Here is a 23938-nt window from a genome sequence, read left to right as displayed (position 1 = left end):
CCCTCTCCCTTAAAGCCCACATCCTTTCGTCTTTCCCTCTCCTTCCCTCATTCCTGAAGTAGCAACCGTTGGTTGCGAAAGCTTGAATTTTGTGTGTATGTTTGTGATTGTGTGTGTGTCTATCGACCTGCCAGTGCTTTTGTTTGGTAAGTCAGATCATCTTTGATATATATTAGGGAAACATTCCACGTGGGAAAAATATATCTAAATACAAAGATGCTGTAACTTATCAAATGAAAGCATTGGTATGGTGATATAGACAATAAAAAACACACACACACGAATTTCAAGCTTTCGCAACCCAAGGTTGCTTTATCTTGAAAGAGGGAAGGAGAGGGAAAGATGAAAGGATGTAGATTTTAAGGGAGAGGGTAAGGAGTCATTTCAATCTTGGAAGCGGAAAGACTTACCTTAGGGTAGAAAAAGGACAGGTATACACTCTTGCGCGTGCACATATGCAGACACAGGCAGACATGTGTAAATGCAACACACACACACACACACACACACACACACACACACAGACAGACAGAGGCAGACATATGTAAATGCAACCTCTTTGCATTTACACATGTCTGTCTGTGTCTGTATGTGTGTGTGTGTGGGGGGGGGGGGGGGGGCTAGTGTATACCTGTCTTTTTTACCCTAAGGTAAGTCTTTCCACTCCCGGGATACCTCGCGGTCTTGCACTAAGTTTACAGAAAACCACACACTGCAAAGCAGTTTCTTAAAAGCTGGAACTGCAACTGCTTATGGATCAAGCACATATTTTCATGGCACTGACTCTACTTATGACTTCCCATCGCAGAGCGAGGAGAACAGGGTATTTCTATAATCAGCGAACATAATTCTTTAACTGTTGGTAAAAATATACATCACAGAGCTGATAGAAAAGTACACACATTGGCAAAATTACTTTTAATTAACAAGTCGGCATTCTGATTTCACTGACACACAGCACGTAGTGAAGTAGAGATCACTTTTCCACCCAGCGAGTCAATATTATATAGGAATGGCTCCATTTTTCCATATGTTCAGAAATTTTGATCAAAAACTGATGCTAGGTTTCTTTTGTGAACTTTGCACATTTCGTGGCTGTTGGGCCGTTCCACCAATTGGTTTACATCTTCTTGTATTTGTGGACCAAATCTATCTCTGACTTCCTGGAGACAAACAAAAACGGTTGGTAACAGCTTTCCAAAAAGTTTCAATCTCTACTAGGCAGTACGTAAGGTGTACAGCAACGTTAAAAAGGTTGCCTCTCCCAATGTTCACATTATAAAAGTGACTATGCGTAGAATGTTTTTTGCGATAGATTTCACGCTGGGGGATTCACTTGTTCTCTTGAACAGTAAAGGCACAAATCAATGAGAAAATTGAAATATCCGAATTTATAAAAGGTTTCATTTTCAATTCTGTTAATTATAGAAGACATCTGATTATAAAATCTTGATTTTCCTTTCACATGTCAATAATTACATTTTATTTTACGATGCTGCAAAAAATACTGATTTCAAAGAATTCTGCATGGGGAAAAAAAGAAAAAGAAACTTAAGTCTGGATTTGAAAAGGGAGCACAACGATTGGGAACAGTGCCCTTAACCACTGTGCTACTGACTTACTTGATTTAATGCTGCACAAGTAGACTGATGAAAGTTGCATAGGAACACTGATCGTTATTTTCTCAGATACTGTTAGCCAAAATAGGTGTTGCTTTATTTTCACCCTTCATTCACCCAGCAAAGTTTCAGGTGTGCTGGAGTGACCAACAGATGGTCTCCTTGTCAAATATCTTCATTAACTCACATCCCTTCTTTGTTTTCACAGTTCAGAGATATGAACCTCTCATGCAGCTGAGAATAGTTTTGGTGAAATGAAATCTCCTTGCTTGGCTCCTTTCTGAATTATAAGGTATAATGGAAGCTGTAGCATTAAAATTGTTCACTGTACCCAATGTTGAGTCTGGAGGAGTCCTTTTTCTGGTAGATAATGTCAAGTGGGTGATGATGATGAATGTGGATGTGGAGGTGATGGTGATGGCTAATATAGGCTGAATCAATGCATAGTTTTTGAATGACTATTATCATAGATCTAACTGGTGCTAAGTCAAAAGCTTCTCAAAATCTATGATTCCTAAACAAAGTATCAATTTGTTCCCATTAAACTGTTTTACAATTTTGTTCATGACCTGGGAGTGGTCTACTTCTACAAGCAGCTTGTTTTCTGCTCCTAATTACTATGCCACAGACATCTATTTGTAAACACACTTTATGGAAATCATATACGCCAATGTGCAACTGTCTTGGAAGCTTTCTGCATAATGGGTTACTTAAGGTGTTACCTTTTCAAGTTTTGGATAATACTCCTTGCATATGACATGCAGTAATTTCTGGAACTGCTTCCCATAATACGAGTACATTGCATTGCCTGCCACCTCAAGAAAATCATACAATAGAGTTGCACTTATATCTGGCCTTGGATCTGTGAAAGGAAACAAAATAAAAATTCTAAACTTTGCAACCTTGAGTAAAAACATGTACAATTTTTTAAATGACTTAAAGGAGCCGACATGCAGACACAAAAGAAAATCTCTCTCTCTCTCTCTCTCTCTCTCTCTCTCTCTCTCTCTCTCTCTCTCTCTCTCACACACACACACACACACACACACACACACACACACACACACACACAACTAGTGTGTCTGGAAAAGGCAGCAGGCTTGCTGGCTAGAAATGCAGGGCGGAGGAGTGGTAGATGCATGTGATGATACAGATACTGGAGATGGTGGGGTGCAGTGCACAACAATGGTAACTCAGAAGCATGGACTGATGGGAGAGGGAGTGAGGGATCGGTTAGCAGAGATTGAGGACAGGATGGTTACGGAATGATGGATGTGTTGCAAGGGTTACTTTCATTTGTGCAGTTTGGAAAGACTGGTGCTGGAGGGCAGGCTCCAAATGGCCTCGGCTGTGAAGCAGCAATTGAACTCGAGAATGTTTTACTTACCAGCAGATGAGAGTTACCCTTGCAACACATGCTTAACTCCTGTAACACCCGACCCCCTTGCCTCAATCTCCACTAGCCCAATATCCCTGCCTCCCTCCAGTCCATGGTTCCAAGTCCCTATCATGGAACACCGCACCTCACGACTTCCAGTATCCATGTTATCATATGCTTAGCCAATGTGTGTCCAGGTGGCACAATGGAGGGGAGTGTGTGTGTGTAAAAGCATATTTACTTACACAAATAATATTATGAAAAGGAAAGTTGCTACTCAACATATAGCAGAGATTCTGAGTCACGGACAGGCACAACAAAAAGACTGTCACAAATAAAGCTTTCAGCCAGTAACGCCTTTGCCAAAAATAGATGACAGACGCGCTCTCTCTCTCTCTCACGCAAATGCAACTCTCACAAACTGTAGTCTCAGGCAACTTTCCTTTTCATAATATTGTTACATTCCAGCCTGGATTTTCCACTTTTTATTTTTACTTGTACGAAGTTGCGCAAGAGGAGGAAGCTGAAAGATTTAAACGCACAGGCACACATTCACACAACTCATTTGTTCAATATCAGAGGTTCACTTAAATGCTAAGCAATTTCCAAAGATAATACTGGGAGAAGACCAACATTTGCATTTAATAAGCTAGCATGATAATGAGAATAATCTGCAGTCTGTTGCGTTCATCAATTTCATTTTAGAATCATAATGGTTAACATTAGAAAAATTTCACCTTTCATAGTGGCAATCTGATGGTCCATTTCCCTAATGCGCTCGGTATGAAGAAGAAAAGGAATGAGGAGCAGGAGGAGATAAATAGAGGTTATTTATGTACTTTAAGCCCAATTTTTAGAACATGAAAAAATACTCTGCACCCACATAAGCCCTTCCCAAAACTGTTACTGATATTAAGACATATGGTTCATTTCTGATGCGAGTGAATAATGAATCATTTTAGGTAAATGAAATGATTTTTTTAAATGTTAGGTGAAAGGACTGCAACAACTGATCATTGTAGCATTAAAGTGACATACAAAATACCTGACCACAGATTGCAATTCAAATGAAAATGGGAGACAGAAGGTAGTAATGACATGAATACCTGTAATTCATAGCTGAATAACAGTAAAGTGACAGCTGCTAGCATCTAAAATGCCTATATTACATCAAACACTGCGTATATTTTAACGGATATATTCCCCAATCAACAAATAATTAGGCAACATTTAATTACCCATATTGAGCAAGCATGCAATCCACCTCCAAGCTTTTGTCAGACCATGTGGATGTAACTTCCCCTTCTGTCGCTGCCTCAATGGGGTAATCATGATGGCTGTGTACAGCCGCATTATCCCTGACATCCGTTTCAAAAATTTGTCTTGCTTCTCCACTTCACCATTTTCACTGTAGTGATAACCTAATGATCTATGAACATAAAAAATTATCAATTATTCTACAGAGCTAAATGCACAAAGGGAAGCTAACACACACAAAATTCTACACTAAACATTAATATAATAAAGCAGAACAACAGAAATAATAAAAACTTAAATTCATGATAGTGAATTATAAGTTCAAAATGTGTATTGTTTGGTAGTGGTCTACGTATTTCTGTCTTAATGGAGGTGGGCTGAAACAGCTTTCTAAACATTACTAACAATATGAGATCATCTTTGAAAAAGCTTCAAATACAATAATTTTAACTCCACTATTAAGTAAGTGACTGATCCCTTTATCAACAGCTTCCAGAACGTTCCAGAGCATCACACTTCAGTAGTACTGAGTCAAAAAGCTGCTTCCAGTCATTTCCATAGTTGACTGCTTATCATCATCATTCTTTGCAATAATAATCTACTTCCTTTAATCCCCCAATTGATGAAGGAATTGCTCATACATTCCACGTAATTACTGTATTTCCACAATTCATCCATCATTTTTATAGCTGACTGTTTCTCAGCCAGGCACATAAATGTAATTTGCAGAGTATCCCTGTAGATGCAGATTCTTTACAATAATAACCTGCTTCCTTGGATCCACCTGGTTAATTATGGAATGGCTCATATATTCCATATATTTACTTTGGGGCCATGCTCATTGTATTTCTACAATCCATCCATCATTAAACGCATGCTGCTACTGGATTTTTGCTTGCGTATCAACAATAAGATAAGTATAATGGCTCACATATAACTGAAAGTTGGGCATTACTTCTTATGTTGTTTAGAGTCAATTGAAGAACACATTCTGTATTCTGATGAAACAAAATATCAAAGTCATTATTTCATAATTTCTTTTTTATTCAAAATGTAACTAGTTTTTGGTATGTCTACTCAACATCGAATAGGTGCAATTACATTAGTGACACATCAGCTGCTTTGCTCTGAGAGATATATACTTATATGATTAATGCTATTTTGACTGGGCAAAATGGGTGAAATTAGTTAAGAAGCTAAGTGTATACTATACATGTGAAATTATTTATTAGCAGACAAGACAAAGTAATGGGATATACTGGCTAGCACTCAAATTTTTGATTCTGTAAAGCACTTGGCTGCACAAAGCCTAAATATAGTTGACAATTATTATCCCCTCTGCTAGTCCCTGTCTCTATACCTTTTTTAATCATAGGTATGAACTCTTCATAATGATTTCAATGTTTTTATTGGAGACTACCTGTACATTATTTTTTCATGATACATTATTAAACAGCAACAGACTTTCTTCACAACAAATAAGATTAAAAATTTGGTTTGTTATGATCCAGAAATTTTAAGTTTATTTCAAAAGAATGATTTTCTGTTATGTGTATGCTGTCTTCTTTGTCCTCTTTTTTCGAAACTGTACACAAAATTTCTCAAACTTTTATGTAAAAGCCATATACACAAAGGACTGCCTCAAAATTCCCAGAGCATTGCCCCACAGTTAAACATTGGTGGCTTTACTAGAAAAAACTGAAATTAAACTATGCTATAATAAGCTGAAAGGATCCAGTTAATAATGTTTGTTATATGCTTGTTCTACAATTTAATAACATTTTACAACATATTTCTTTGAATTATCATCTATAAATCAAAGTCAGAATCTGTACACTAAAGCAGGGTGATTTAAATTATTTATTATCTCACAACAATTGAGGCACAATTCTTCATCCTCCTTACACATACTATAAAGGACAGTCAAATGACAATGAGATACATGGAAAAAAGTAAGTAAACTCTTTATTATTTCAGAAGTAACTGCCATAACTGTCTACCATATCTTCCTTCGTCGTCGGCGTTGTCGTTGTTGCCGTGAAGCACCGTTATACTAAGTGGAAAGGAGCGTCGATCTTACAGCATGAGATATGGTAACCTTAGTCATTGACAACACACAACGTTCACGATAGCACCTGATTCCAGAATAGCTGCAGTAGTTAGCATCTACGAACTACCCCCTCTTGACCAGGTCCCCAAAACTTAACTCTAAAAGAGATCCCTTCGAAGCAAATTGTCATAAAGATCGTCTATAAAGGCTTCGTACAACGATAAGAAATGTTACAGTTTATGAAACAATAACGGATACAACCAAAGTGTCTTGTTTCTTCTGTTTTATTTAACTAAACTTTGTTCACAGTTTTATATCGCATTCACCACTCACTCACACTGATGTGGAGTATATGCGAGTGTCTAAACCCTAACTCCCAAGTTTCATCGAAACCCTTTGATGAAAAGTTTTGGTTGCTCGACACCAACAGTCAATGATAATGATACAGTATTTTGTAATTGACTCTTCTAGTTTAGGCACCACCCTCCACGAATGTTTGTTAGGCATAAGACAATTACACACTTTTCTCTTCAGACCGCTATTACTAAGCGTTCGTGTAAAAGTTAATGTTTTTCTCCTTTTCATAAACTGGAGCCCGCTCTCCGGGGGAGGGAAGCGGAGGGGACCTGTCTCAATACCACGTCCCTCGTAAGCTGCGTATAGATTTATCCCAGTATTGACCGCCGCCCTGTAGGTGTACTCAATTTAATGACCACACTTCGCTATCCGCGATTTCGTGTAACTAATTGTCATTTTGTTACTCTGATCGTATACTGTAGTTATTTAAAACTCTCCCCTATATTTTTCACAACGCACAATTAGCACTTCTTTACTGGTTTATTTCTAAGAGTAAACAAAAAACATGACGCCGTATCAGCGGCTTCGTCGATATAAAGCAAAACGCCTCAATATGCCCAATTTTACCTCATCTTATAGGATCGGCTACCTCACTCATTAATTTACTGCATATTATTTGCAATAACACTAAACAGGTATCGCTGTTATATTTTGATTGTATTCAAAAGCACATTATTATTATTATTATTATTATGACCAACCAAATTTTAACAAATCGCGCGGCGTGCGTTTTTAATGATAGTTTTACACTCACCCAGCTTTTATTCATGCAATATTATATATAAATATACAGACATATATATAAATATACCATAGCCACTAGAAGCAAATACGCTATTCAAGTTCCGTTAAATCTATCTTGACTCGTATTGTTACAACTGGTAATATATTTATCCCAATGGGAGACAAAACAGTCAATGCCTTCATTGAAAAAAAATGTTTTCAGTTGTCTATGGAACCATTATTGTACCCAGGCATGCAAACTGGCAGAAACGAATGTCTTTCATTGGAGCTCCAAAAATACAGAGTTTGCATGGGGAGGTATCAGGACTGTATGAAGAGTGTGTAAGGAATTCCCAGCAAAACTTCTGCAGCATATTAGAAACAACAGGTTTGCCAGCTCTGGGAAAATCATGATGACTTTCTCTTTGACTGCGACAGCCAGCTGCTCATAGACTTTCTGGAATACTGTTCCACAATTAATGCACTGCACTATAAAGACACTTTGCACAAACTGAAGTGGGCTATCAAGTCAAAACACATAGCAATATTGTTGGATGGCATCATTTTGCTGCAGGACAATGCCTGCCCATACTTTGCTAAGGTTGTTTTGGTTACACTGCAAACGTTTCGCTGGGAAGCCCTTACACAATCTCCGTACAGTCCTGACCCCTCCCCAAACACACACACACACACACACACACACACACACACACACACACACACACACACACACATACGCGCGCGCGTGCGCGCGCGAAAAGGGGGAAGGCTACAACTGAAATGAACATACTTACACTTAAACACTAGTACTAGTGAAGTGATTTAATAATGTACATTGTAAAGTTAATGACTGTGCTCAACAATTTAAGTGCTGTATGTATCTTCTTATTTATGACAAATATCCTTATTTCCATGCTTCACAATAAAATCTTAAATTAAGCTAACTCTGTTCATTTTATTGAGTCTTAAATGTATTTCATATAATTAGTATATGCATCATTACTATGTATTCTTTTTCCCTTGAGCTCTCAGCTCAACAATTTCAATGAGGAGGAGTAAAGAGGATTATGGGTGTCAAGCACTTTATCTTTTCTTGCTGACAGTCTGCATAATCAAATACAAAACTGGCATGTTCTGGGCACAATACAAATAATGGAAGGAGTAGAAATAAGATGTGTAGAACAATCTCTGGTAAACAAACAGGATTGAAATTGTTACTGTTGTAGTGCAGATGTTATAATCTCCACAACAAACGTACTTACAAATTTTCTCACAAAGTTACAAGGTGGGAAAATATCTAGAGTATAAAGGGTTTTATTGAATCATTAATGTATTACGGCGCACATAAGTGTGTTATGCATCTCAAAAGTCATTTACACAAAGACAGTACAAGTACTTACTTGTAATAATCTTCATTTGATTGTCCTTCTAATTGAGGTGGATATATAGGAACGAGATATGGGCACTCAGAATAAAAGTGACCTAACAACAATTGTCCAACATCTGGAAAGTCCACCCATAAAGCAACAATCACAGCTGCGATAGGAAAAGCGGCCTCCGGCTTGCTGGACACTGTCAGCTCTCCCTGGAACTGCATACAAAATATGATCACTACAAACATTCTGATGATTATCAACAAACTTAACTCTACTCCAGACCTAGTAATAGGTATAAGAAGTGGAATGACATAACAACAAAAATATTGGTGCAAGAATATCTACATTAATGCTCCATAAGCCATCTGACAGTGTGTGGCAGAGGGTACTTCTGGTACCACTAACTGATCCTCCCTCCATTGTTCTATTTGTGAATAGCATGTGGGAAAAATGATTTTTGGTGAGCTACTGTATTAGCTCTCACTCTTTAATTTTTCTCATTGTTGTCATTTTGCAAGATGTATGTGGAAGGAAATAATATGTTGTCCAACTCTTCCCATAAAGTACCCTCTTGAAATGTCAACAGCAAAGCCTTCCTCATAATGTACAATACCTCTCTTACAGCATCTGTCACTGGAGCTTGTTAAACATCTCTAACACTCTCAAGTGGACAATACAATCCCACAACAAATTCCGTCGCTCTCTGTTGGATTTTCTGTATCTACATTTTCTGAGGCATCAAAGTATCACCAATTTAGTATTGGAGGGCAGCGTGGAGGGTAAAAATCGTAGAGGGAGACCAAGAGATGACTACACAAGCAGATTCAGAAGGATGTAGGTTGCAGTGGGTACTGGGAGATGATGAAGCTTGCACAGGATAGAGTAGCATGGAGAGCTGCATCAAACCAGTCTCAGGACTGAAGACCACAACAACAACAACAACAACAACAACAACAACACCTGGTAACTAGTACATCCATGCCTTTTGGATGTGGAATTTTGTCTTAACAAATTAGCACAAACAAAAATTAATTGAAACCAAAATTGCGTTGTAGAAGCATAGTTTTCTCAACTTGTATATGACCCAATCTCTTATAACTAAAGTATATAGGAACCGTTGCCTGTAGATTAAAAAAAAAATATTTTTTTTTTGCTTTATTTGTTATGTTTCATGGTGTGAATGCATTAAACGTGTGCTTTCACAATAGAAATGTAAACATGAAACATACAATGCTGTTACACAATGCATATATGATTGATGGCTTAGTGCAGTGGTCAGCAAACACATTAGTCAAAAGAGTTAAATACCAACAGTCCAACGACTGAAAATTCTTTTGAGAGTGAAATGGTTCAATAACACACTTTATACTCTATGTAGATATGTATACTATTAATAAATTAATTAAGATACTGCTAATCTGCCCTTTGGTAATAATGCAATCTGACAAAGGTATGTTCCAACACCTCCACCCACACTTATCTTGCATACTTGTTTCACCAACCTCCCTTCATCCATCCTCTCTGTGAGACCAAACAATCTCAACATAACTTTCTCAACACTTGATACTACATCTTCTTCCACTCCACAAAGCTAACTTAATAAACTTTTTGAGTCTTAGTTAAACTGTAGGTACACTGAAACTTGATATACTTAGCAACAATATTATCTGTGATTAAAATTAAATTGTAAGGTAATCATAAAATTAAATCGTGGCAATGACTGACAAACATAAATGTGAATAATGGACTTGTCTCTCTTTCAGTCGTCTTCTTGCTAGTTTCAGCTACAATTCCAAGTTCATATCAATAAAAAGACATCCCAATTTACATTTGATAAGGTTCATTCTTGAAAATGATTGTTCACATTAATATGTAAACCTGAAAAAGGAAAAACAAAACAGTAAACACTAGTTGTTCCAGCTGATTATATGAATCTGGAATACTACATCTTTCAAAGCAGACCACTTGTGCTGTGGACTAAAGGCACATTTGTTTTTCTCCAATAATTCTATCTCAGCACAACAATGTTCAAATTTTGAGCACCAGTTTTTTATCTTTTTTCTTTTAGTCCAGCAATAGCACTTCAAAGTCAATAACGTCAGTCTTAAAGGAAGAAAAATGTAATTCTTTCACACAGAATGTATTAAGACATTTTTAACAAAGGCTAACAACATTTTACTGTTTCGTAAGTCCTGAAACCAGTTGAGAAAGGCTCCCCTTATATTTAATAAAAGTGTTGTTTTGAAGTAGCAAATTTCAATATCCGATTATTTTCTTGACAATGTTCTCTTTCAAAAACTTGAGGAAAAAAATTGTTTCTGAATTAAATAATTTTTTCTAACAAACTGTTTGCTTTCCTCTGTAATTTACAATTAAGCTGATTTAGATGATATGTAATGTTTACCATGAAATAAAACTTTTGCATCCATTGAGCGTTTGTTAGTTCTAGACACCTTTCTTAGAGAGAAATTTATTTTCTGATAACAAGGAAGTAAAATGTTTCAGAATGTTTCCTCTTGACAACCAACATACCTCATTATGCAGCTGAAAATGTGGGTATTCACTTTCCATTTCAAATAAAAATTCTTTAAACTGCTGATGACAGAGTTTCAGCTATAATGGAGTTCATAATGTTAATCACATGTTCCATAACTTTGCAAGTTGTTCTGGAAAAGTCTACACACAACGGACTTCTTAAAGAATGATGGAATGGTAAATAAGGATCCTGAGACTAATTTTTTCTTTCAAAACAGCAACAAACCCGTTTCTTAAATCATACTTTTCACCCCATCAGTTGAAAATGAGACAGTTTTGTCGAGTGGAGTATTATATTTTTCAGTGCACTCAATTACAGCAACTGCTATACCCTTTCCACATTGTTGACCTTTGAGTGGTAACAATCCTAATTCTTTTTTGGACGTGAAGATGAAAAATAGTGTATAAAAAGTAAAACTCAGGTCATATCATTTATGTCACGAGACTCATCAACTGCTGTCGATAAAGCTCATACAAATTTAAGATTTTCGACTTTCTTGGTGGTTATATTCTAAGAGATTTGGAGCGTTCCATATCTCACTGTTTTAACAGTGCAGTCAATGGTAACTCCTCAATTTATTTATTTATTTATTTTAGAATATTTCTGTATTCATCTCCTGGTTTCCCTCTATAATTTTTAACCATAACACTCCCTCCAACATCATTACCTGGGATGGAGAGGCATAAATGACCAAGGAGAAGATGTAAGCATTCCTTCCAACTGAATTTTAATTAGGTAGTGAGACTTTGCCTGGAGCCTCTTAAAAGTGATGTGGGCAGTCTCAAATGGATGTCACTGGAGACATTGCAGGGTCCTTTGGTGTTCCTGAATAGCTGTTACAATGGTCTTTGCTCCACCATGGTATTATCCACTGCTGGAAGGAGGCCTTAGAGAGGGGGATACTTGTTCCAGTGCTTTAGATGACGATATCACATTTGTCTCCAACCATTTAAGTGATGTAATCTGACAGAAGAGGGGATGAAGATGATGGAAGACACATACAACTGCCAGCTACTGTTTCAGAGAGCCAATTGTGACAAATGGTCTCTCAGTTGGGGATAAGGAAGTGACACGATCATTGGAAAATGGTCACTGCCACAAGGATCATGGTATAGCAACCATTGCATGACATTCACGAAGTTTGGGGAACTGATCACGAGGCCAACAGCCGAATAGATGCGCTACGGTAGACACTAAAGTGGCTAGGGCTATTGTTAATGAGGAAACACAGATCGGGATTTGAAAAGAAGTCAATCAATCAGCAAGCTCCTGCCATATGGTGTGGTACTTCCCCACAGGGTGTGATGTGCACTGGAATCTCCAAACAGGAGAAATGCACAGGACAGATGTCGAACTGAGGTGGTCACACCTAGGTATGGAAATTGCTTGCCCAGGGTAAATAAATGATGCAAAAGATGATCATTGTTGTTTTTGTTCACACTTGCAGTGCTGTTGTTTCCAATATGCTACAGAGCATAATTCAGTCACTGATGACATGTATGAGAACCAAAATAGAGACCCCAAAAGATGACCAGTATAGTTCTGACAGAAGGCATGGTAACCTTGAAGGCTTGGAGAGTGGTCATTAGCAAGGTGTGGATTTTTAAGTTCCATCAACAGGCAAAATATGTTCATATTTATGTGATTAAAATGATTAAAATATGTAAGTATATCACTGACCAATCTGGAGTGGCAGATAGCAAAACAAAAGTCAAAGATTCAAATTCTGCATTTGACAAATCGTTCAAGCAGGAGAATCGTACAAACATACTGTCATTTGACAATTGCATAGAGTCCCATATGGACAACATAGTAGTAAGCATCCCTGGCATAGAGAAACAACTGAAAGAGTTTAAAACAAATAAGCCGCCAGGTCTGGATGGAATTCCAATTTAGTTTTACAAAGAGTACTCTATGACATTGGCCCCTTATGTAGCTTGCATTTATCATGAATATATCTCCCAGTGTAAGTCCCAAGGAACTGGAAAGAAATGAAGGTGACTCCTGTATATAAGAAAGGTAAAAGTATGGATCTTCAAAAGTATATTAACATCAGTTTGATGCAGAATCCCTGAACATATTCTCAGGTCGAATACAATAAATTTTCTTGAAAGGGAAAAGCTTCCACCTATGGGATGCATACCAATCAGAAACCAAAACCATCCAATATGGAGTGCCGCAGGGATCGGTAACAGGGCCATTGCCGTTTAATCTGTTTGTTAATGATACAGGTGTTGAAGAGACAGAAGAAAATATTGTATGGAGATGATGTGACAGTACTGAACAATGGACAAACTGTGGCACAGTTTAAGAGAAGAGCATACATATCTGCAAACACCACAGCTCAATGGTTCCTGGAAAATGGATTTGTTATAAACCTAAAAAAGACTATGTATGCAGTGTTCATAAATCAAGAGAAGGCTGTCCAAATAGGTTTAGAGGTGGATGAAACAAGATTAGACAAAGTAGAATCCACTAGATTCTTAGATATTACTGAGGACAACTCTGACATATTTATAATGAGGCAGCTAGCACAATATGCACACAAACAGCTTCTGTGCACAGTATACCATGGACTCTTTGAACCATACATGCAGTACGGAGCAGTAGCATGGGGAAACTCAAGCATTCCAGAAAAAAAACCAGTACTCAGGTATCAAATTACTAAGAAGTCTGCCTAAAAAACTGTGTGACAATGTGCATGGCACTAAGTTTTCAAAGAACCTAAAAGACTATCTGATGGAAAAGGAATTTTACATTGTTGATGAGTACTGGACACATTCAATTTGTAAATATTGTTATTTATTATCAATGATGTTAGAATAAAACTTCCTGGCAGATTAAAACTGTGTGCCGGACCGAGACTCAAACTCGGGACCTTTGCCTTTCACGGGCAAGTGCTCTACTTGCCTGCGAAACGCAAAGGTCCCAGCAAGTTTCATGTCAGCGCGCAGCAGAATGAAAATCTCATTCTGGATGTTAGAATAGTTAGGAAGTATATGATAATGAAGCTTCTTTTTTTTTTTTTTAAATTCCTATATTATATGTACGTTCACTGTACACCATGTTATCCTACAGAATCAAATAAAATTCAGTTCCATTCAACCGTAAACTATGGATGAAGGGCAACAGGCACATTCCATATTTCCTGACTTCTGAGAAGCATTTGACATGGTATCCCATTGCAGACTGTTAATGAAGGTACAAGCACATGGAATAGGTTCCCAGATATATGAATGGCTTGAAGACTTCTTAAGTAATGTTGCTGTGGTCTTCAGTCATGAGACTGGTTTGATGCAGCTCTCCATGCTCTACAGTAAAGCTGCATGCCCCCGGGAAAATTACGGCCATAGTTTCCCCTTGCTTCCAGCCGTTCGCAGTACCAGCACAGCAAGGCCGTTTTGGTTAGTGTTACAAGGCCAGATCAGTCAATCATCCAGACTGTTGCCCCTGCAACTACTGAAAAGGCTGCTGCCCCTCTTCAGGAACCACACGTTTGTCTGAACTCTCAACAGGTACCTCTCTGTTGTGGTTGCACCTACGGTACGGTTATCTGTATCGCTGAGGCACGCAAGCCTCTCCACCAACGGCAAGGTCCATGGTTCATGGGGGTAGGTATTAAGTAATAGAACACAGTATACTGTCCTTGACGGCAAGTGTTCATCTGAGACAACCGTATCACCAAGAGTATCCCAGGCAAGTGTGATAGGATACTGTTATTTTCTACACACAAAAATGATCAGGCACACAGGATGGCTAACAGTCTGTGATTGTTTGATACAAGATGACTTGGACAAAACTTCTAGTTGGTGTGATGAATGACAGCTGGCTCTAAATGTAGAAAAAATGTAAGTTAATGGAGAAGAGTAGGAAAAACAAACTTGTAATGTTCGGATGCAGCATTAGTAGAGTCCTGCTTGACAGTCATGTCATTTAAATATCTGGGCATAATGTTGTGAAGCGATATGAAATGGAACGAGCATGTGAGGATTGTGGTACGGAAGGCAAATGGTTGACTCCAGTTTACTGGGGTAATTTTAGGAAAATGTGGTTTATCTGTAAAGGAGACCACAGATAGGACCACTGGTGTGACGTATTCTTGAGTAATGCTCAAATGTTTGGGATTAAAGGAGGACGTTAAGGTAATTCAGAGACAGACTGCTATCAGATTTCTTACTAGTAAGTTTGATCAACACACTAGTGTTACGGAGATGCTTCAGGAACTCCGATGGGAATCGCTGAGCAAAGGTGATGTTCTTTTCGAGGAACACTATTAAGATAATTTAGAGAACCGGCATTTGAAGCTGACTGCAGAAAGATGCTACTGCCACCAACATACATTTTGTATATTGGTCACCAAAGATAAGATACACGAAACTGGGGCTCATACAGAAGTGAATAGACAGTCATTTTCCCTTGCTCTATCTGCAAGTGGAACACGAAAGAAAACAACTAGTAGTGGTACAGGGTACCATCCGTCAGGCATCGCACACTGGGTTGCAGAGTGTAGACAAATATATTTTATTAAATGTTAAGCCTAAAACAGTAATTTCAACTGAAATCACCTTCTGATTTACACTATAGCCTATTACATTATATTCATAAGCATTTAAATGTACCTGACACAATAAAAAAAATTAAGGTAGATTTTACCTTACTTAATTTTGTATGTCTATACTGTACTTATGAAAGAAAATTATTTTTAGTAATTAATGTTTACTTAAAATGTCAATCTTCACTGAAATTGCTAAGGCGTCCTACTAGGGAGCCCTGGGCTGGACAACTACTTGATCATGTGAAACGAAGAAAAAGCTAATAGTTTACCACAAATACTGTAGTTTACCACAAATACTGTAATTCAGAGACAGACTGCTATCAGATTTCTTACTAGTAAAATAACCAATTTGTTGCATCTGTAATTTCTAAACATATCCAAATTTAATTTTAATGCTGTGTTAATGCCAAAAATGAAAATCATGTATTCTTTTTTCCATTCTCATTTGTAATGAATGGATTTGACAGTCAAACATGAAATGAATTTTTAAATGAACATTTACAAGCAATATGTTGCTGCAGTCTTCAGTCCTGAGATTGGTTTGATGCAGCTCTCCATGCTACTCTATCCTGTGCAAGCTTCTTCATCTCGAAGTACCCACTGCAACCTACATCCTTCTGAATCTGTGTAGTGTAGTCATCTCTTGGTCTCCCTCTACGATTTTTACCCTCCATGCTGCCCTCCATTACTAAATTGGTGATTCCTTGATGCCTCTGAACCTGTCCTACCAACCGATCCCTTCATCTGGTCAAGTTGTGCCACAAACTTCTCTTCTCCCCAATCCTACTCAATACTTCCTCATTAGTTATGTGATCTACCCATCTAATCTTCAGCATTCTTCTGTAGCACCACATTTCGAAAGCTTCTATTCTCTTCTTGTCCAAACTATTTATCGTCCAAGTTTCACTTCCATACATGGCTACACTCCATACAAATGCTTTCAGAAGTGACTTCCTGACACTTAAATCTACACGCGATATTAACAAATTTCTCTTCTTCAGAAACGCTTTCCTTGCCATTGCCAGTCTACATTTTATATCCTCCCTACTTCGACCATCATCAGTTATTTTGCTCACCAAATAGCAAAACTCCTTTACTACTTTAAGCCTGTCATTTCCTAATCTAATTCCCTCAGCATCACCCGACTTTATTCGACTACATTCCATTATCCTCGTTTTGCTTTTGTCGATGTTCATCTAATATCCTCCTTTCAAGACACTATCCATTCCGTTCAACTGTTCTTCCAAGTCCTTTGCTGTCTCTGACAGAATTGCAATGTCATCAGCGAACATCAAAGTTGTTATTTCTTCTCCATGGATTTTAATACCTACTCCAAATTTTTCTTTTGTTTCCTTCACTGCTTGCTCAATATACAGATTGAATAACATCGGGGAGAGGCTACAACCCTGTCTCACTCCCTTCCCAACCACTGCTTCCCTTTCATGTCCCTGCCATCTAGTTTCTGTACAAATTGTAAATAGCCTTTCACTCCCTGTATTTTACCCCTGCCACCTTCAGAATTTGAAAGAGAGTATTCCAGTCAACATTGTCAAAAGCTTTCTCTAAGTCTACAAATGCTAGAAACGTAGATTTGCCCTTCCTTAATCTAGCTTCTAAGATAAGTCGTAGGGTCAGTATTGCCTCACGTGTTCCAACATTTCTCCGGAATCCAAACTGATCTTCCCCGTCGGCTTCTACTAGTTTTTCCATTCGTCTGTAAAGAATTTGCGTTAGTATTTTGCAGCTGTGACTTATTAAACTGATAGTTCGGTAATTTTCACATCTGTCAACACCTGCTTTCTTTGGGATTGGAATTATTATATTCTTCTTGAGGTCTGAGGGTATTTCGCCTGTCTCATACATCTTGCTCACCAGATGGTAGAGTTTTGTCAGGACTGGCTCTCCCAAGGCCGTCAGTAGTGTCAATGGAATGTTGTCTACTCCGCGGGCCTTGTTTCGACTCAGGTCTTTCAGTGCTGTGTCACACTCTTCACGCAGTATCGTATCTCCCATTTCATCTTCATCTACATCCTCTTCCATTTCCATAATATTGTCCTCAAGTACATCGCCCTTGTATAGACCCTCTATATACTCCTTCCACCTTTCTACTTTCCCTTCTTTGCTTAGAACTGGGTTTCCATCTGAGCTCTTGATGTTCATGCAAGTGGCTCTCTTATCTCCAAAGGTCTCTCTAATTTTCCTGTAGGCAGCATCTATCCTACCCCTAGTGAGATAAGCCTCTACATCCTTCCATTTGTCCTCTAGCCATCCCTACTTAGGCATTTTGCACTTCCTGTCGATCTCATTTTTGAGACGTCTGTATTCCTTTTTGCCTGCTTCATTTTTATATTTTTTCCTTTCATCAATTAAATTCAATATTTCTTCTGTTACCCAAGGATTTCTACTAGCCCTCGTCTTTTTACCTACTTGATCCTCTGCTGCCTTCACTACTTCATCCCTCAAAGCTACCAATTCTTCTTCTACTGTGTTTCTTTCCCCCATTCCTGTCAATTGCTCCCTTATGCTCTCCCTGAAACTCTGTACAACCTCTAGTTCTTTTAGTTTATCCAGGTCCCATCTCCTTAAATTCCCACATTTTTGCATTTTCTTCAGTTTTAATCTACAGGTCATACATAGATCACATTCAGCATGTAGGCATTCAAATACACAACAAGAAATTTTTCTTCTTAAATTTCCTCACGTTATAGCACTTTAAACTGTCATTCACAAAATGGAACTACTTACAAAGTTTCACAAACCAGCTGTAACTCTAGGAATATACCACTATCCCCTACATATTAATCCTGTAGGCATTATGAGAACAAGTTTAGATTAACTACAGCATGTCTGTTCCAACATCATGCATAAAATCGATAATAGCATTGAGGATTCTTCTCAGAATTTTCCAACAATGAGAGTGCTAATGAAACATATGTCTACTGTTTCATCATCAGTTACCCATATGTGGTATTACTTATGTAGCACACGGCATTACACATAACTCCGGTAGAGTGTACCCCAATGTCTACTTAGTCGACAAATGATTGTCACGATTACTTATGTTCCCTCTGATGTAAATCAAAACCTACTAGCAGCTACATGTCACACACAGTTCCTTTGCATTTTGTATGGTCATGACTGTTAGGGCATACAATAATTTAATTGTTAGAAATAGAAAGTTCTTTGTGGATTTCTGTCATCTGTATGTCTGTGACACATACATGGATTTATGCTGTGTATCTTTATGGTAGGACAGTGATGCCCGCGAGTTGGTGTCCTAATCTGGAGTAGCGCAGTGCAGCACCGAGCAAAAACAAGAATCATGAAAATGCAGCATGACAATGCAGGATGGCATCAGAGCTGAACAGAAGATGTCAGATGAAAAGTAAAAACTGCCACTTATCTAGCGTTCATTCAAATGTCAAGATCTCAAGATCTTGTTATACATTGGTACATTATATACGAGGTTATTAAGTGAGGGATTACTTTGTATTCATTTCTTGAAAGTGAAAATTTGGTGAAAGTTCTCAAATTTCAGCACAGGCACAACTGCAATGATAACAAAGGCCACTGGACTGCACTGGCATGGATTGAAGAAAATTTAATTACAGGTGGAGCATTTCAGAACTTCCAGAAACCACCAGAATTACTCCAAACATAAACATATTGAAAGAACACTGCAAGCACTGCATACTTTTCAGAGTCTCCTGATAACAAATGTTTAGCACTTCCTTAATTTCAGTTGAGCTAGGAATGTGTTGCCACAATACTTTTGTAGAAACATGCAACATTTAGGCATTTGAAGACTGTACCACTGAATGTTCGCAGCAACCCTAGCAAAGCATGTATCACAAAAAAATTCATTTATGGAGTTTGAAGTCTTTTATTTACTGTCTTAATAACATTTACTTATTAGATAAATGCCCTGCTTTGTTCCTTGAGTGCACATCAATATGTATATTTTGCTGAAGTTGGGAATTCATACAGCACCTAATCTGTTTTATACGTGCTGGACATAGAATAATTTTTCCATAAAGTTTTGTCCATCACAACCCAAGATCTTAATTCAAATGATAACTTTGATGTAACAGGAAGCTTCATGAACACAAAAAGCCATGAACTCTTAAGAAGTACTATTGGGTGAACTTCTCTTGGCACACATACTCCCTACTTCTGAATTGGTAGAAGTCATATTAGTTAACCAACTTTGGTGTGCTAGTCTTTTGTTTGTCCCACTGCCAGTCTTAGCAGCACAGAAAGCCCTTAACTACACCCAATAGTGGCTACTACAATAATTGTGTTTGTTTGTGGGTCCACAAACTTCATGTACTTCACAAAAGAAAAAATTACTTGTTGTAGGCTGTAAATTTATCTTTTATTTGTTGTGCTGCTGGTCAATTTTGACTAAGGCATCATTGTCAAGCATCTATAAAACATTAACTACAGAAGAGTGATAAACATAACTTGTGTAATAGTCTAGAGATCTTAAAAACATAATAAATGACAAAGTTGTAATTTCAGCATTAGGTACCATCCATTACTTACACATGCAATAACACTGAGCATAAAATTGCATAACACATTACATGCAAATCAATTCATTAGTCAATGTGCAGAAGCACACTTCAATGTCAGCATTCTCTGTATCAAATATGATCAAAAAGACAGTAAAATATACGGAAGAGCTACACAAACCATTACCTGAGGCCGAATTTAACATCCATTTGCTGCAGAACCACATATCATGTGCAAATGTCAAGTAATACATTGGTTGCATCAACATACAAACTGGAAACATAATGAGCTGTTTTGATTTATATCAAAGGTAATGTATACAGATACCAATTCCGAATGTCCATGCATGTTACTGGTTCTATTCTGTCATAGCTGCTATGTAAAAATAGTCTCTTAATAAAATATAACCATAAAATAACAACATAGATGTCGATGTGATCACTCATTCATAAAGATACCTCAACTAATGGCCCAATCAAAATTACAAAAGGCAAATTATCCCATCAGGCCTGTCCAGCATCTATTGAGAACAAAAAATTCAACGCCATGATTATGAAATATTATACTTACGAACCATGTTATAATGTATAACATGAGGATAAGGTTGCTGAATACATCAGAAATATCCGGATACCCATTACAGGTAAATTTGTTTCATTTGAGATTATTAATCTTTACAAGAATGTACCAGTAACTAAGGCAAATTAATAGAGGATAATTTCCTGAAATATAGCAAAATTATAGTTGAACAAATGCATTAGATTATAGATAATTTTATGCTGATATTTTCATTTAATTATTTGCGTTTCAATGATTCACTCCACTCTCAAACTGACAGTTTGGCCATGGGGAGTATGGTGGGTACACTAGCAGACATGTCTGGGAATAATTATGAAAATAAATTCTTTGAGAAAAAGAGAAACACAATTGACAAGGTAGTATACTACAAGAAATACGTTGACGATACATTGTTTCTATTCACTGGTATCACAAATGACACAGACTGCATGCTAATGCAACTGAATAGTACACATCCCAAAATTAACATCATGCTGGAATTAGAAAAATAACACACAATAAGCTTCTTAGATTGAAAATTAGTAATAATGAGGGTTCCCATAATGTTGGTGTTTACCGCAAATCAACAGCGACTGATACAGTCATTCAAAGTAATTTATGTGATCCGTATTCATATTAGGAATGCCTTTTCTCAGTCTATGATTAGTAGAGTAATTAATGTTCCACTGGATAGCAATGAACTTAACCAGTATTTGAAAATATTGAATGAAATAGCTGTCAAGAACAATAATGGAAATAAAAGAGCTGAGACAATATACCATTAAAAAACTTAACAGCAACAATAATATATCTGATCATCAAATCACATTAGCTAAGGAGCAACTGAACAAAAAAGGTAAATATGCTGTATTACCATATTATGGATATCTGGTAAGACAGCACAAACATTTCACAGTACTATGATACAGATAGGCATTCACACTAACAATGAACTTAAAAAAAATACTTCAACCTACTTCAACAATTCAACATTTACAAGACTAACTGCTGTGACTATGGCAGATCCTACATAGGTCTGATAGGCGGGATCACCAGAACAAGATTGAGGAAGTACCTAATTACCAGTAAAAATAATAAATCATCATTTATGCAACAGCAAACTAACTGCAACTCAACTAATAGTGAAACTTTGGAAGTTCTATATAGGCTCAATAAAGACAGGATTATCAATATTTTTGAAGACACTGAAAATTATACAGTTTTCAGTACAAAGTCAGAGTGTGTGTTCTTAAAGAACAAACAGATTTAAAAAAGATAAACTTCTTAGAGAATTTAACTACTTAATGGAAAATCTCATATAAAGATGTTAAACAATTACTAACAAAGAGAGAGAGGGGCTGGCCAGTACTTACCTCAGCTCAGTACAGCCGATAGAAACACAAAAAACAACCGAAAATTTAAGTTCCTAGCTTTCGGAATAAATGTTCCTTCATCAGGGAGGAGAGAATGGAAAGAAAGGGAAGAAGGGAAAGTGGATTTAGTTACTCACAACCCAGGTTATGAAGCAACAGGGAAAGGAAAACAGGGAGGGTAGCCTCCATCCTTGCTACCCTGCACTCTCTCGGTTGTACGAATTAAGATTGGAAGTCTTAGCTTTCCTTTTGGAGCATAGCACCAAATTAGCAGACCTTATTAATGACGAAAATTGGCAGTGTATACTTGCCTATTTGCCAGATATTTTCTCAAAAATGAACGAAATGAATATTTCACCCCAAGACCAAAGTGAAACAAAGGTCACTGCTATCGACAAAGCTCGAGTATTCAAGAGTAAAATCAATTTCTGGGCAGAGTGTGTCAAGGAGGGGAAGGCCGAGTGTTTTCCTCTTCTCAAGGAGTTTTTGAAAAATAAAATATTGGCGCTTGGGAAGAATTTGTTTCATCAAATCCTGGACATCTCCGAAGCGTCATGTCATTGTTGGAGCATTATTTCCCACCAGCTGAAGATGAGAAATACGAATGGGTGGTCAACCCATTCACTGTATCCAAAAAGCCGAACATTCTATCATCAAATCAATATGAGTTCTTGATAGAAATTGCCACAGACCCTACTTTGAAGTCAAGTTTTGCATTGACAGTTACTCACACTTTTGGATCCGTTTGGATAACAAGAAATACTACTCCCCTTGTTGAAAAGGCAAAACGTGTACTACTTCTGTTTGCCACAACATACATGTGTGAATCTCGATTCTCGATCTATGCTGCCCACAAAACTAAGTACCGAAGCTGTCTCGATGTGGAACCAGACATCCGTCTCCAGTTGTCAAGAATTGAATCCAACTTATCAAAATTGTGTGAGAAGAAGCATCCTCAACCATCACATTAGTATTCCATTATTATTCCTATAGACTCATCTATAGTAAAGAAGAAAGCATTTTTCTTCGTAGATGCTCACTGAACGTACCTGAACTATAACTCTGTAGGAATTTTGTTTCTGTCTTCTATTATTTACAAAATAATTATTAATTGAATTCTGTTGGCATTGATATTTTTGTTATGGAAATTAAAATGATCTCTAAACCTAATTTCTTTTCTTTATAATATATTCCATCCTCTCTGTTAAAAATATGGGCTGTCTATACTTCAATTACTATTACTTGCTATTACTCTGACACTATATTGTGGCAACTGGCTGCGAGCGTAAACAAATGAGGAGTTTTCACGTGCCACCTTGTAAAAGGTAAACCACCTCTGCCAGAATTGTTTCCTTTGAGGAAAAAAGTCTTATGTTCTATGAAATGCATTGTCTTCTTATATAGAAATAAGAGAGTTTCTTTGCTTGTTTTCCTAATTTGTTTACAGTTGAGGCTGACTGCCACGATATAGTGTCCACGTAGTAGTTGAAGTTGTCAGCTGTGGCTAAACTGTTGCCACGCCGCCTGCCAGTTGCCAGCTACCAACTGACAGCATACTGTTGCAACACCACCTGCTAGCTGCTGCCGGCTATGGACTGACAGCTGCCATTCAGTAGATACTTAAAGATGTAAAAATAACTA

The 23938-nt window shown here is 37.5% G+C and overlaps 1 protein-coding gene across 2 annotated transcripts in view; it reads right to left on the bottom strand.

Moving 5' to 3' along the window:
• Positions 1-23938, bottom strand: part of LOC126272344 (mRNA export factor Gle1) — a 121598-nt gene that overhangs the window by 16206 nt on the left and 81454 nt on the right. For both annotated transcript variants that reach the window (XM_049975144.1, XM_049975153.1), the window contains exons 9-11: positions 8785-8975; positions 4236-4426; positions 2342-2481 (exon numbers count right to left, since the gene is read on the bottom strand). In XM_049975144.1, coding sequence (XP_049831101.1) covers positions 2342-2481; positions 4236-4426; positions 8785-8975 — 522 coding nt within the window. The remainder of the gene's footprint in view (positions 1-2341; positions 2482-4235; positions 4427-8784; positions 8976-23938) is intronic.

Source organism: Schistocerca gregaria, chromosome 1 (assembly GCF_023897955.1).
Source record: "Schistocerca gregaria isolate iqSchGreg1 chromosome 1, iqSchGreg1.2, whole genome shotgun sequence".
Lineage (NCBI taxonomy): Eukaryota > Metazoa > Arthropoda > Insecta > Orthoptera > Acrididae > Schistocerca > Schistocerca gregaria.
This window is presented reverse-complemented; position numbering and strand designations above follow the sequence as displayed.